We start from the raw sequence: 14,013 nt of genomic DNA, 5'->3' as shown, positions 1-14,013 counted from the left end.
GCACGGTCAGTATTCAATGGTGACGCCCATATGTTGCCCCAAGATTCCAAACGGTGTTTAGTTCCAACGGAAACAAACAGAAAAGACTCGTTGGTTAGACTGTTGATATTTGTGTACAGCTTTGATTTAAGAAAATAAACAATTTACCTAAAATAAAGATGGAAGTGTTTCAGTCTCCAAGTCACTATATTATTGTAAACGATGACAGCGCCCTCTGGTGGAGCAGAACTGACGGGGGTCCTGAAATTACAAACGGTAAAAGACAGAAAGAGTGTAACTTAAGCTAGGCCACACGTTTGAAAAAACTCAAAAGTAGCAATGATTCATCTCGTCTCATCTCATATTTGTGCTTAGATGTTATTGTGCGTGTGCGTGTGCGTGTGCGTGTGCGTGTGTGTGTGTGTGTGTGTGTGTGAACATAAATAAATTATTCAGCATTATTTAAGTAATAGATTGTTTACAAGTAATATACACTGTTTACACTTTGTATGGTTAACCTGTTTTAATTTCCCCACAGTGTCTTTAGCGCAGAATGCCCTTTCGCATAACGCCGTGTGTCTGGGACTAGTGGAAGGCGTTATTGGGAAGATTCAGTTACATTCAGGTTATGTTTAAATACATCGAAATTATGTTAACCTGTTATGTTTCTATCTATCATGCGCTAAATATCTATAAAGAAAGCAGTACAATGTTTGTTTCAAAAAGTTTTGGGGCTTAGGTTAGTAGTTTCCTTGTTTAAGAGCCAGGATCGTATCGAGCAGATATCGCCAACACTTAAATAGCGACGGCATGTGAAGGATTTGGAGATTTTTAATTTTACATCTACAGGTGTTTTAATTGACCTCGAGATATGTAACTGGTTTTGTAACGTTGAGCTTTTCCGTTGTCTATCGTGCTAATTGAAATCTGTGTTTTGTTCAGAATCTGACAGATTTCTCCTCCTGGTTCGACAGAAGACCCTGGTTGGGAGGATTCCCCCGGGACACCAAGTCTTCACTGTCAGTAAGGTTGTGGCCATCCATCTGTCCGAAGAGGAGCCGCAGGATCTCGAGTTTGAGGTATACAGTAGTTACATAGGGCATGCACAGGGGTTGCACATCATGAATTTATAAATGGAGTGAAGCATTTGCTGTTTCACAACCATTTTATTTTAAATGGTAACATTATGCAGTATTCATTACACCTTCACATGGTTAAAATACTATTACTGTAGGTGAATAATTAAATATCAGTTACCAGAAACACACCTTTGTAATCATTCAATTAAATATGATGGGCTATATTTTCAAAGCATTTACAGTCTTTACATAACTCCTATACAGAAATGAGCAACAAACATCTTCCGGGTGCTTTCGAGACCGCACATTACATCACTTGGATGTAGCAGTTCTGTAAATTCAATGTTTTTTTTTTTTTTTTTATCACATAGCCGGATGTGTTTATCTTCAATGGGCTGATGTACTGGTAGTAAAACTCTATTATTTTATTTCTAATACAGATTTGTACAGAGCATCATGATACCAGGAGCAGACCCACTGGGATGTATCTGCCAAAGATACATACAACAAAAAGGAGAGAGGTGATATGGAGAATATGAATAGTAACAATACAATGACCAGTGTAAATGTGTCTGTATATATGAATTAATCTAGATCGAAGAATAAACATGCTTTGCATGGTTAACTTGTGTGAAAGACATTCTTGTTACTGCTTGCTGCAGTAGCTGGTTATAAACAAGGCCCTTTATCTTTGCTTTTGATTTTATATAACATTATATCAGTGTTTATAATGAATAATAATAATAATAATAATAATAATAATAATAATAACAATAATACATGTTGGATTTGTTATGTTCATATTTTAGCTATTTTTTAAAATACAATTCAGCTTCATACTTGTATCTAAAATGTTTCTTGATCCTGCACCAAATCCCCAATCCTTCCTCATTCTATTGCAATGACTGTTTTCTACCAGCAGATGGTACACTTGTATCTTTAAAATCCGTTATTGAACTGAGCATTAATGGAAAGGTCCTGTACAGTATACAAGTTTTTTTTTGCTGCACTCTGATTAGTACTGATCTTGTTGTGTTACAGGAGAGACAGAAAGAAAAGCTCACACGAAGACTGCTGGAAGAACTGCTGAAAATATTCACAGACACAAACTCGTTCTATTTCAGCAGCAGCTACGACCTCACCAGCTCACTACAGAGGCAATGCACCTTGGGAAAGCAAAACCTCCCACTCTTGCAACAAGTACGTTTTTAATGCCTTTACTGTTCAGGTTCATTTTTAATTGGCAGGGCAAGACAGAACGGCCAGTCGATGTTGGCACTGTAGCTAGTAAAGGATTTTAAAACTGTTTCATTTTTGTATGGAATAATATTCGTTTCCTGTCTGTTCTTTCTTTTTCAGGTAGATGACAGGTTTTTCTGGAATAAGTATATGATGAAGGATGTCATTGAGCTCCAGGTATGTACCTTGCAACACAATGCTTTTTATTTTGATCATTGATACTGTTAGTTAATGGTTTTTATGTTGTGTAATGGTCATTTTGTGCAGTTTGGGTTAAGCTAAGCTTCCCAAACTCTACAAAATAACGCAGACACCCTTCACACAACATACAGTGTTGAGTTCTTATAAATAAATGGCAGATGGATTATTGTTAATCTTGTAAAGGTCTATACAGCACTCCACTGTGCCCTAGGGAATAGCATTGTGGAGGTTTAACATCATCGCTCTTGAGTGACCCTTACTGGTTAGATTCATACAAAGTGGAGACTGGCCTGACAGCAGTCCTTCTGGTCTGTAAGTGGATTGCAGGGATAATTGATTTTTAAAAATGGCAAACAATTCATGAGAGCAAGTTTGAATGGCAGGGGAAGTTCATTCAAGGATTGGGGTGCACCAAAAAGTACCTAGGTAGCCGTTATGTAGTTTAAATGCAAGTTTTAAGCCAAAATAACTCTTATAATTTCACCAGGCAATTGGAGTAACCTGTTTTGTTAAAACCTCGTTTTCTAGGACCCCAGAGTCAATGATTGGGTCACCCCGATTATACAGGGCTTTGTTGCCATCGAGCTGATCATGCTGAGCGATGCTGCTGGTTGGGATGAGCGCAGCAGACTCCCGGAACTCTTCCTCCAGGGGGGGTGTTCTGACAGCTTCCTTATAGCACTGATCTCTCGCAGAAGCAGGCACAGAGCAGGTACTGGAATTAGGGACTACAGTGAAGAGCCATGTACAGGACTGGCCAAACAATTAGAACCACCTGCTAGAGGGAATCACAGCAGACCTGGTCTTAATTAAAAGGCTTATCCTGCACATATTGGGCCCTATTCACAAAACTTTTTGGACTGTTTTAGAGGAAAGTTTTGTTTAAAGCTCATTTTGATTATCTACAGGAAATTAAATTACGGATTCAAAAACAGTCCTTAAAATAATTCCTGAAATCACACCTTAAGGTTAAACAGGGTCCAAGTGACTTTATATTAGTAAGCACCAGCACCATCTAGTGCACAGCAGAGCATTGCCAGCAAAACAAAAGGAAACTTGATCCAACGAGGCAGAGCACTAGATGGTGCTGGCGGTTACTTCTAAAAACACTAGGACTGATCTAGTTTAGGTTACATATGCATATGTCAGGCAACTAGAACTAAAGACCAGCTCCTGAACTCAGGCTAAACCACCATAACACAGAAAAAGTTTTTTAAAGAATACAGTATTTCAGTAATTTTAATAAGAACCACTCAGAATTATTTCAACCATCATAAAAAGGGAATTTGAATACAGATTAGCTTTTTAACCACAGTGTATGTCATTGTTTATCTGTCTAGGTATGAGATACAAGTGTAGAGGAGTTGATAGCAAAGGGCATGCATCCATCTATGTGGAAACTGAGCAGATTGTCTACTGCAGGGGACACACTACTGCTCTGGTGCTCGTTCGGGGGTCTCTACCTGTGATCTGGAGCCAACCTGGCTATCGATACAACCCCCTGCCTGTACTAAACAAGAGTAAGCCATCTAGATTCTACTGTCAGGCATTGCTGTTGACTGATTTGTACAGTAAAAACTTTGGCAATGGTTACCTCCCCACTTAAAGAGTAAATAGCTAAGTAGCTTCAAATATCATTTAATTATACTATATATATATATATATAAATATATGTGTCTGTGTGTGTGTGTGTGTGTGTGTGTGTGTGTTTCGATTAACTATAATTCTCAGTGGTTCTGGGTTCTACTCAGGGGTGGCGACACGCCTGGGCCTGACGGGCCTGGGCCCCCCCCATTTTGCTCATGGGCCCACACAGTTATGGAGCGATTCACAATTAAAAACATTTCATGCCAAACCGTATCAGACTGTAATCCGCTGCAGCGAGTCTAGCTCATCCTTGTGGTTCAAAAAATATATCCGTCCCACCTCAGCACTGTTGTCATGGTTATGAAAAAAAAGATTAATGGTGATTGGACGGCTGAGATATGAGATCTTACGTCTTCGATATATAGTATCGAAATGACAGCGCGTCAGCAGCATACATACAGGAACTTTTCTTTTATTGCAAGGCACGCAAGCAACTAGCTTGTGCAGCTGCTGTTTAGTTATTTTTTACATTTGTAATTAGCTATCTAATTACCTACACAGGGCAACAGTGTGGAGCAGTGGTTAGGGCTCTGGACTCCTTATTGGAGGGTCATGGGTTCAATCCCAGGTGAGGAGGCACTGCTGCTGTACGCTTGAGCAAGGTACTTTAACTAGATTGCTCCAGTAAAAACCCCACTGTATAAATCGGTAATTGTATGTAAAAATAATGTGATGTCTTGTAACAATTGTAAGTCTAAGAAATATAATAATACCGAATGTTTAGCCAGCTTTGCAGTAAACCATAGTTATATTTGTGTCTTACGCATTAGCTATGTCCCGACAAATTTTGTAAAAAGAAAACGAACTGACGAATCAACAAATGCGCCAGTAATGTAAGTACCTACATTTAATTTTATCAACTTGAATTCAGTTGACTGATGCAGCTGAGATGTATGTTATGCTCAACTCATGCCTCTATTCCTGTTTTGATTTTGTTCCCATGTAACTGACACTTTTTTAAAGCTCAAAGGGAAGTATTAACATTCACTTTTAGTCACTGTATGAGAGGGTTTTAAATTTAAGCTCACTTTGGGAAGTCAAAACACGTGTGAGAGCTTTTGTCAGATACTAACGCTATAGAATTTGTGCTGCTATGCCTGTTGGTAGTAAATCGGATTTCCGACTGTCAAAATGTTTTGGTAGAGTGTGCGTTCTTGGAGAATATGGTGCTATTTCTGACAGTATAGAGTCAAAGATCTTCTAGTTACTATAAAGATCTTTGATAGAGTGTCCTCCTCAGTACGCATATTAGTAATTACGTCATTACGTTAAGTCATAAATGGCCCGTCTGTGAAAATTTGGGGCCCAGCCAGGAATTAAATCCTGCAGCTGCTACTGGTTCTACTGCTTAATGGCTTAATTACCATTTATTCCTTTACAGCTGATTTTACCTGACTCCGAGCTTGTCTAGAGAATCCTAAATGTTGGGACTTATCCATCCTTAACAGAGTTGAAGTGTTACATTGTCAAATGATTAGAATGGAATGAGGAAGGTTGTTCAGTTCTGGATCTTAGCCCAACTCAAGCTCAAAGCAGATCAAGGCAGATTTAATGAGAAATGATAATAGCTGTGTATGGGATCAACAGAACCCAGAACAACTCATAATGATTGCATGCTGTACATAACATCGTAATGTCAATGTAAAAAAATAACAATTGAAATTACATTTGAACCTACATACATAAGTATGTATAAATCTTACCTGAAAACTGTACAGTTTTAAAAATGTACAGTACTACTTAACAAAAACTTTGATTTAAAATTAGACCAAAGTCTTTGTAAATGTTTTTAGTGGTATGAAAACCAACCGGACAGCCAATAAGGTCTTGTTTCTGATGAAGTGCTTGGGAGGGTAAATTATTGAAGAATGTACAAAAATGTTTGGATCATTAGATATTTTAGTATTAACATTGTTATTGTAAGTTTTGGAAAGGTCTGTCATGAATTAATATTTGAAAGCACTGCCGTCTCTTTCTTTCTCATTTTAGATGAAACAGAAACCCAAGCTGCTTTCAAGGCACACTTTGATGACCAGCTAAAGAATTATAACAAGCAGGTCTGACCCTCTCTCTGTCTGTTCTGTTTTCATAGGATTAGTTTAGAACAGTGCTGCAACAGGTAACACCGACTCTCTGAGCTGGGATAAGGAGCTGCTCTTCAGCTCTAGTTGTCTGCCATAGAAATGTAGGCTTGATCAGTCAAAGTGTGCACAACAATAGGAAACTTGATCCATAGTGACAGATCACTAGATGCCGTTGACTCTTTCTTCCTTACAGACACTGGCTGATCTAGCTTATGTTACATATACAGTATCTGTGCAACTAGAACTGAAAAGCAGCTCCTGAACTCAGGTGGTAGCTCCTTAACCAAATAAAAAAATACTGCATTTGAGTAATTGCAGTAAGAACCATTTAGAATGAGTGTAAATATCATAAAAAGATAAGGGGACAGTAAAAACAAGAACGTGAAATTAGAAGCTACTCTTTAAGCACTTCTGTGTAAGCATATCCCTTGTAAAATATATAATTTGTGGTAACAAAGCTGATATGTGTATGTTTCCAGGTTATAATTAACCTAGTTAAGCAAGGAGGACCAGAGAAGATTGTTGGCGATGCCTTTCTGAGACACGTATTATTGTACAACAGTGCAGACCTTACCTATGTATCCTTTGACTTTCATGAGCACTGGTAATTATTATTTGCATTTATTTTCAAAAGGATAAAACAAGAAACAAACAACTTAAGAGTGCTTAGGAAACATTTATATCACTTAGTGATAGTTTTGTAAATGTAAATTTCAACCCATAGAACAGACTTTGGAGGTGCTAAAAGCCAGAATTTCCATATAACCGTCATAAACAGAATCAATTCTTCAAATCAAAATCAAATAAAATTAACAGGGGATTTCAAAAAGTTAAAGTTAATGCTCTGAAAAAGTAGCCCATTGATTCTAATAGCTCAACCTGCATGGTGAATACTACTTATAGTTTCATTATTACAATCAGTAACTAATACAGTATGCTGTTCTTTTTCTCATCAGCCATGGCATGAAGTTTGAAAATGTGAAGCTCCTCACAGAAGGCATAGCTCATATAATTAATGACATGAAATGGTTCTGGTAAGAAACCACACTTTTCACACCAAATATCGTGAGGTCGGCACAGGTAGAAGTGAAAAAATACCCGGGTAGTTTGGGTACAACTGAATTGTTATCATATTGGCAGTCCAGTTTGTTTGCATACCACTGTACTTACAACCTGAATGGTACCCAGGTTTGTGGGTGCATGTGGCTACCTCAAGAGCTAGCAAATGATAATTACTATTATCTTTATAAACAGTACCCCCTTTTTATTGTGCTTAGAATCTTTCGGTTCTTCCAGAGGAGGGCCCCCAGTAACAGGGTTAGTGCTTGTTAATAACACAATGGATTTTAAAAGCTTGGGTACCTATAAAGAATCAGTTATCAGTTGATTAGAGTGTTTTATTCCTGTGTGTTCTGTGCGTACAGGATTGCACAAGGCAAGGTGATCAGCAGACAGTTAGGGACAGTGCGAGTAAACTGCATTGACTGTCTGGACAGGACCAACGTAGTTCAAGCTGCCATAGCTTATGGTATTTTAGAGAACCAGGTTGGTGTTATTTTTTAACGTTCATCTCGCCTCTGTTTAATAATCCAGTTGGCATTAAAGGATATATCTGGAACCATAACCCATTTACAAATCTGTACTTATTTAAAGACTGTTTTTATAAAGTTATTATTTATCAGTTAAAGAGCACCGTCTAGTACACAGCCATGCATTGACAGCAAGAAAAAAATGAAACCTGATCCAAGGAGGCAGATCACTTAGTGCCTCTTACTTCTACAAAGAGGATGAGCCACCACCATCTGGTAAACAGCTACTTTGGATAAAACTTCCTTTTCTTTTGCTGGTAATGTACAGTTTCTAGACAGTGCTGGTGCTTACTAATGTAAGCATATGATCTAGCCTTCATTACATAAGTCTATTGCAGGGAACTAGAATTGAAGACCAGCATCTGAACTCAAAGCATCTTAACACAATGTAAAATTGAAATTGGAATCTGCTCTTTAAATTTTAACTCATTAAATGAGTTTGCTATTCATTTAATTTGTGAATCCAGGTGTTGGTTTTTTTAACAAGGGACTTGATGTGTTTGTAATTCACAGATTTGGTTAATTTGCAATTAGGCCATGCTTAATTGATAATAAGTTCTACGTGTAGTATAATTTACTGTGCAATATCACATGTGTACCACCCAACGTGGTGGACACAATGTAACAAACATCATTGGTTATATTCAGAATGCCTGACTGAAGTTCATTGTTTTCTTTCTCACTTCTCAGTTAAAGGCATTAGAAGCCCTTTCCCAAGGGAGCAGTCTGCCCTACGGCAGTAAAAGAGCTATTCAGGTCATGTGGGCTGACAATGGAGACGCTATCAGCAGGCGATATGCGGGAACTAACGCAATGAAGGTTAGTATTGTGACGTCTTCAAACTCTCTTAACCCTGTACCAGGGAAATAGCACAGGCTCTGTATTTTTGGATTGAATCTACCTGATTTTTGTAAGTGACTCCTCTGCTGTTGCTTAGGGTGACTTAATTCGCACTGGTGAGCGTAATATTGCTGGGGTTTTGAAGGACGGCTACACTTCTGCAAATCGATATTATCTGAACTGCTTCCTAGATTCCTATAGGCAAGCAGTCACTGGTAAGAATCAGAAAATATATTAAGCTTGAATAGATAATGCAGGATTGAAAGTTTACATTGTCACATAATTGGAATGAAATCAGAAGAGCTGTTCAGTGCCTGATCTGATGCTCAGAGTAATTTCAAAGGCAAAAAGGCAGATTTAGAGAAAAATAATATGAACAAAATATTTGAGCAACAGAACCCCACACAGGCACCATAAAATAGTGAAGGGAAAAAGACATTGAAAAAGACTTCTAGTCAAAACGTTAGTCATTGAATTCATTAACTTTCTTTTAGTAATTCTGCATTTCCCAATGACAAACGTTTTGACTAGAAGTATTTTTCAATGTCTTTTTGAGTTTATTTTAGTATTTCTTATTTCAACACTGTTGAGTGTTTAATAGTTTAATAGTGATGGATGATATCAGAACTTGTAAAAAAGCAATTACATTTAAAGCTAATTACTCTCAATGCTTGTACACATGAAGAAATACAGATGAATACATTGTATTGAATTGTTTTTCTTTTCCTAGATGCGATGCAGGGGATCCCAGTAAAAGATGACCTGCACACAGTGTACTTCAAAGAGGAAAGCACCACTGCCTTCATCAAGAGCCAGACCCAATTGCCCAGTTGTGAAGTTGATGCCATTATCGAGCACTACAGAGAAATCTTGATACCTTCTAACGAGCAGTTCCTGGACGGTTGGCATCTTAAAGTCCATGATCCAAGGTATGTAAAGCTATGCAAAGATTCAGGGAGAAAACTCTAAATTCGCCTTCGTATTTTATTGACTGGAAAATCTTTGCCACCATCAACCAAGTCGAACAGACATTGGACTAAGCCTGTAACTCCCACATTCATGTCAACCTCCAAACAGTGTCAGCTACCAGTAGTATCCAAGCCAGGGACATTTAGACCTGTGCTGTTACCTTCTTTCTCCCCAACCTCCATCATATTTGTAGCCTCATCAGATGTATTGGCAGTCCAGCTGCTTCCCTGTCTATCTTTCAGTACAGGCTGAGAGATGTCAATCTACATTTCAAGGTTGCACCAAGTGCCCTGGAAGGAGAGGCTGAGCACAGATCAATAATCCAGTGATACATGCTTATGTCAACTGTTTTTAGGAACTTGCGACAAGATCTGTTGATATTTCCTTACAACACATATAACTTTTCTCAATTTGTTTTCTCAGCTTGAAATGTGCAACAGTCAAAGACCTAGATGTGCTGTTGATGGTGACCAACAGAGCCTGCCATTTGGCTTAGTAAGTTTGCATGAAAAGCTTTGTTCTTCTGGATATAGGAGGTATGAAGTTGCCTTGAGAGTCATTTGGCTAAACGTCTAGACACAAAATGACACTGCTGAGTAAATCGCTAACACTTTATAACATTATTGCATTAAATCCACTGGGCAACTATTCTACTTTGAGGAAGGTTTCAATTCCTTGGGATAACAAAAAAGGAGAGACTTGGTCAACCTTGTTTAATTTGTTTTATAGCATTGAATAGAAAAGTGACAGTCGACTAATCATATGTCACATGATTGTGAAGTGATTGTGAAGCGCGCGGTTTCAGATTGCAATTTAGAACACAAACAGCAAAGTGTTACAAAACAGTATGTTCACAAATAGAGCAGCACACATTATAAAATACATGATTTCATTATTTTTTTTACAGTGGTGACTAGTCGATCTATTTTTACCTCAACTTTTTGGTTGTAAACTTGGTTGCTTTTCTGCAAAAGAGAATCTGCCCCTAACCAACACGTCATCAGCAAGCACATAAAAGCTCTGTGTGTTATTCTTCCATGTCGCTTCTTTATGTTTCGGCTGCTCAGTCAAGCGCTGGGAAGCCAAAACTGGAGTTGACCTCTTAGAGCCTGGAGGAAGGGCTGCCCTCAGCCATGGATTCCCTGAGGTTTCCCTCCTAAAAAATAAAAAAAATATGTGAGTAGGGTTTTTTTCCTTACCTGAGTGCTGAACGGTTCGTATTTAGTTCTGCGGGGTGAGTGGTCGGGTTGGACAGGCTGGGCTCTCTCCCCCGGCGCAGTCATGCTCTGGGGGACGGGCCGTGTCTCAGCTGCTGATTTTCATTAAATTCAATATTTGGGGGATAGGTGGCAGGGCGCCACTGTGGAGCGTGTTAATTATTTATTATTATTCATTCATGGTTTGGCGGCCTCGTCTTTTCGGGGGGAGGTGGCCACAGCCACTTCCTATCTGCGGCACTGGGATGCATGTAACTGTTCATGTATTTCCAGCCGGCCTCACGCAGGTAGCCGTCATTCCTTGCTATTCATTCACTGAGGATTCTTCGTGCTGAACTGTCAAATTAGTAGTTGTTCTACCCCTGATATTGACTCAATTTGGGATGGCAATACAGGTTTTCTGATACATAACATAATGTGGCCTTTATGATGTTGGCTTTATCACAGGATACACCAGTTCTGTACTGGTAAAGAAGTCGGGCAACGATCTACCATATTTTTACGGCTTTTCTAAGATATTTTGTTCTGAGTTTGATATCTTCTCTTGCAGCTGTGATGAAGATGCTGTGACAGTAGTTCAGCACCAGAGCATTCTGCTGGAGGACCTGGAAAAGACTGAATTAGGTACAGCAGGAAATAAGAAAAAGAAACCGGGAAGATCACAGAATTGCTTTTAAAACGGGGTCCTAACTTAAATGATTTACTTAGATCTCTGCTATCTTTTTAGCAATTCATTTTTAACAATTCCTTAAACTGCAGTCAAACCACACACAGGAATTAAAAAAATAAAACACTGTAGTGTAAAATACTATATAATTATCAGTGATAATTAAAAGAAAAATTCTATATATTGTGAAAACTATTATAAATGTATATAGTGACTTTATATTGACGTTAATATCACAGTCATTGCATTTAAAGGTCCTGAGCCAAATGAGAAAAAAACAATCATGCCCTGTTTGAGATTGCATTACTGCTTCAAAGGAAAAAGTGGCTACTTCCATACGCTCACTCAAGAAACACAGGAGGATTCAACAGGTAGGGTACATAGTGTATTGGGGAAAGAATTCATAATGGTACATTTCTGTAGTGGTGTAAATGCTGCTTACCCAGTACAGTATTTAGCATTTTGTTATTAAAATTGACTTGAGGGAATGTGGACAAGCCAAGTACACACAACGTGACATTATGGAACAGTGTAGTAAACTGACACCAAGCAATTGTATTTTGATTAATGTTTACAAAAATGTGAAACAAACCCCTTTGATTTTTTTGGAAGAGCAACTCCTGAGCTCAGGTGAAAGCACCTTTAAATAGTCTTATCAAAACAAAGTGTTTAAGTAATAGAGAACCAATCTGGATTATTGATAAACATCATAAAATGGCAAGGGGCTGAAAAAAGAAAGTCAATGAAGCTTATAGCTATGTAGGATAGCAGTTAATTAAAGACTGGAGTGAAAAGATATTTGTGTGTGTGTGTTTTTATTTTTCAGAGAGCCTTCACCATATTGCAGAGAGGCTCCAACGTGCCATGAGAGAAGCTGTTGGAAAAGAGCTTCTGATTATGACACAGTGCCTGGATAGGTATGTTGAAACAAGAAGTACACATTCGTGTCTTGTCTGGCATATTGTGGTGCACGGGCCATTCGTATGAATGTGTGTTTACTGCATCGTTACACACTGAACAACATCTTCTAAGGAAACACAGATAAGCAGGTAAGGTCAACTGTACCAATATTGAGAATAAAGAACAGTAGACATACAATATCGTACTGTTGATGTCATAAATAGAGGTTTGTTTGGAATGTGGCGTGGCATACAGCAGGCAAAACTGGTATGTTTCCATAGCCAAGTGCTTTTCAGATTAGTAATAATATTTACTTCACTTAAATATTTAAACTAAACAGTAACATAGCATGCATAAAAAAATAATAATTAAGCCTCCTCAGTTTTTTGCTAAACAAATAAGTTCCTATTCGTTCTCCATCACTCCTCTATCCCTCTTTATTAATGCGCATTTGGTTCTGTTTAGGAAAAACAGCGCCCTCCATGATATACCTACAGTACAACTTTCAGAGAAAGACCTGGAAAAAGCTCAACGTCTTTACCACAACCTGCTGGAAGACATATGTTTGCCAGAAAACCCTGAAGAGACACACAAAGGTCCTCATGGAGCCTTTGAACTTAATGAGAAATTTAAGTACTACGATCATGAAGAACTGAGCGACTCTGACGACGACCTTTGTGCAAGCTCCCATTTATACAGCAAATCACCTCTTACAGATTTAGGGGGTTCCTATAGATCGGCAGCCTCAAGTTCCTTCATCCCTTGTGCGTTACCCAAAGCTAAATCTTGTAAATCTCATTTCAATATTCAAATTTCAGAAGGCAATGAAGACCAGTTGAAGACCTTGGTTGTGTTGCCTTTTGCAGACTGCAGCGAGTTAGCTTCTTCAACTTCTAGAGAAGAGCTGGCTCCTGGGACACCAGAAACCGCAGAGCCGGGCAGATTGCTGCTTCACACAGCTTCTGTGGCATCTGCTTCCAAACCAGGCGCAGAGGCTGTGCTCAGTGAGGCAGAGATCAATAAAATGGTCAAGAACTGTAAAACACGGATTATACAGATTTAGGGATTCATTTTGTTCAATGCATTTTGTGGACTTGTGTTTGGCTTTATTTTGTTTTGTTTTTTATTCCATGTAGGGGAATGCAAACCAAGGCTTGAAGCGGGGGCAGGGAGAATGTGCTGAATGGCAGGGGCTGTTCAGGTCAGGAGGACCAGGGGAGCACTAATGGCACATTGTCTAAGACAGTCTCTCTATGAGCACCAAATTCACAAATAATAAAACAAACAGAAAAGTAATTCTCTAAACAAGAACGAGCTGGAAGTCTCTGAATCACTTTTTAATGCACGGTACAGCTGCATTTTTTTTTAATACAGGATAAATGGCATCTTCAATATGTATTTACATCATATTTATTTTAAATATAAGGCTTTGAAAAGCTGAGTTGGTAGGGCTTCACCAACACATTTATTGCAAAGAAAGCATCTATGGATTACCGACATGCAACCTTCTGTACATGTGTCCTTTTCATATTACTGTATGGATCACAAACACTGGTGCTTTTCATATGCAAATGCAAGCAAAAGGGCAATGCTAATATAGTA

The 14,013-nt window shown here is 38.5% G+C and overlaps 1 protein-coding gene across 1 annotated transcript; it reads left to right on the top strand.

Moving 5' to 3' along the window:
* Positions 1-1,475: 1,475 nt before the first annotated feature.
* LOC131706743 (phosphatidylinositide phosphatase SAC2-like) lies at positions 1,476-13,595 on the top strand. The gene is made up of 17 exons (XM_059008427.1): positions 1,476-1,579; positions 2,100-2,258; positions 2,418-2,474; positions 3,027-3,210; positions 3,839-4,018; positions 6,135-6,202; positions 6,709-6,833; positions 7,186-7,263; positions 7,654-7,774; positions 8,509-8,637; positions 8,756-8,873; positions 9,389-9,587; positions 10,051-10,122; positions 11,395-11,468; positions 11,766-11,882; positions 12,338-12,428; positions 12,877-13,595. Exons 1-17 carry the CDS (start codon positions 1,541-1,543, stop codon positions 13,472-13,474), a joined length of 2,409 nt encoding a protein of 802 aa, XP_058864410.1. The 5' UTR covers positions 1,476-1,540; the 3' UTR covers positions 13,475-13,595.
* The last annotated feature ends 418 nt before the right edge of the window (positions 13,596-14,013 follow it).

The sequence above is a fragment of the Acipenser ruthenus genome, chromosome 37, assembly GCF_902713425.1.
Source record: "Acipenser ruthenus chromosome 37, fAciRut3.2 maternal haplotype, whole genome shotgun sequence".
Taxonomy (NCBI): domain Eukaryota; kingdom Metazoa; phylum Chordata; class Actinopteri; order Acipenseriformes; family Acipenseridae; genus Acipenser; species Acipenser ruthenus.
This window is presented reverse-complemented; position numbering and strand designations above follow the sequence as displayed.

Excerpts from the sequence above, each read along its gene's own strand:
- LOC131706743 (XM_059008427.1), top strand. The coding sequence starts at position 1,541 with ATGTATCTGCCAAAGATACATACAACAAAAAGGAGAGAG. Across the intron at positions 6,834-7,185 it reads TTTGACTTTCATGAGCACTG|CCATGGCATGAAGTTTGAAA; the intron begins GTAATTATTATT and ends TTTTCTCATCAG. Across the intron at positions 10,123-11,394 it reads AGAGCCTGCCATTTGGCTTA|CTGTGATGAAGATGCTGTGA; the intron begins GTAAGTTTGCAT and ends CTTCTCTTGCAG.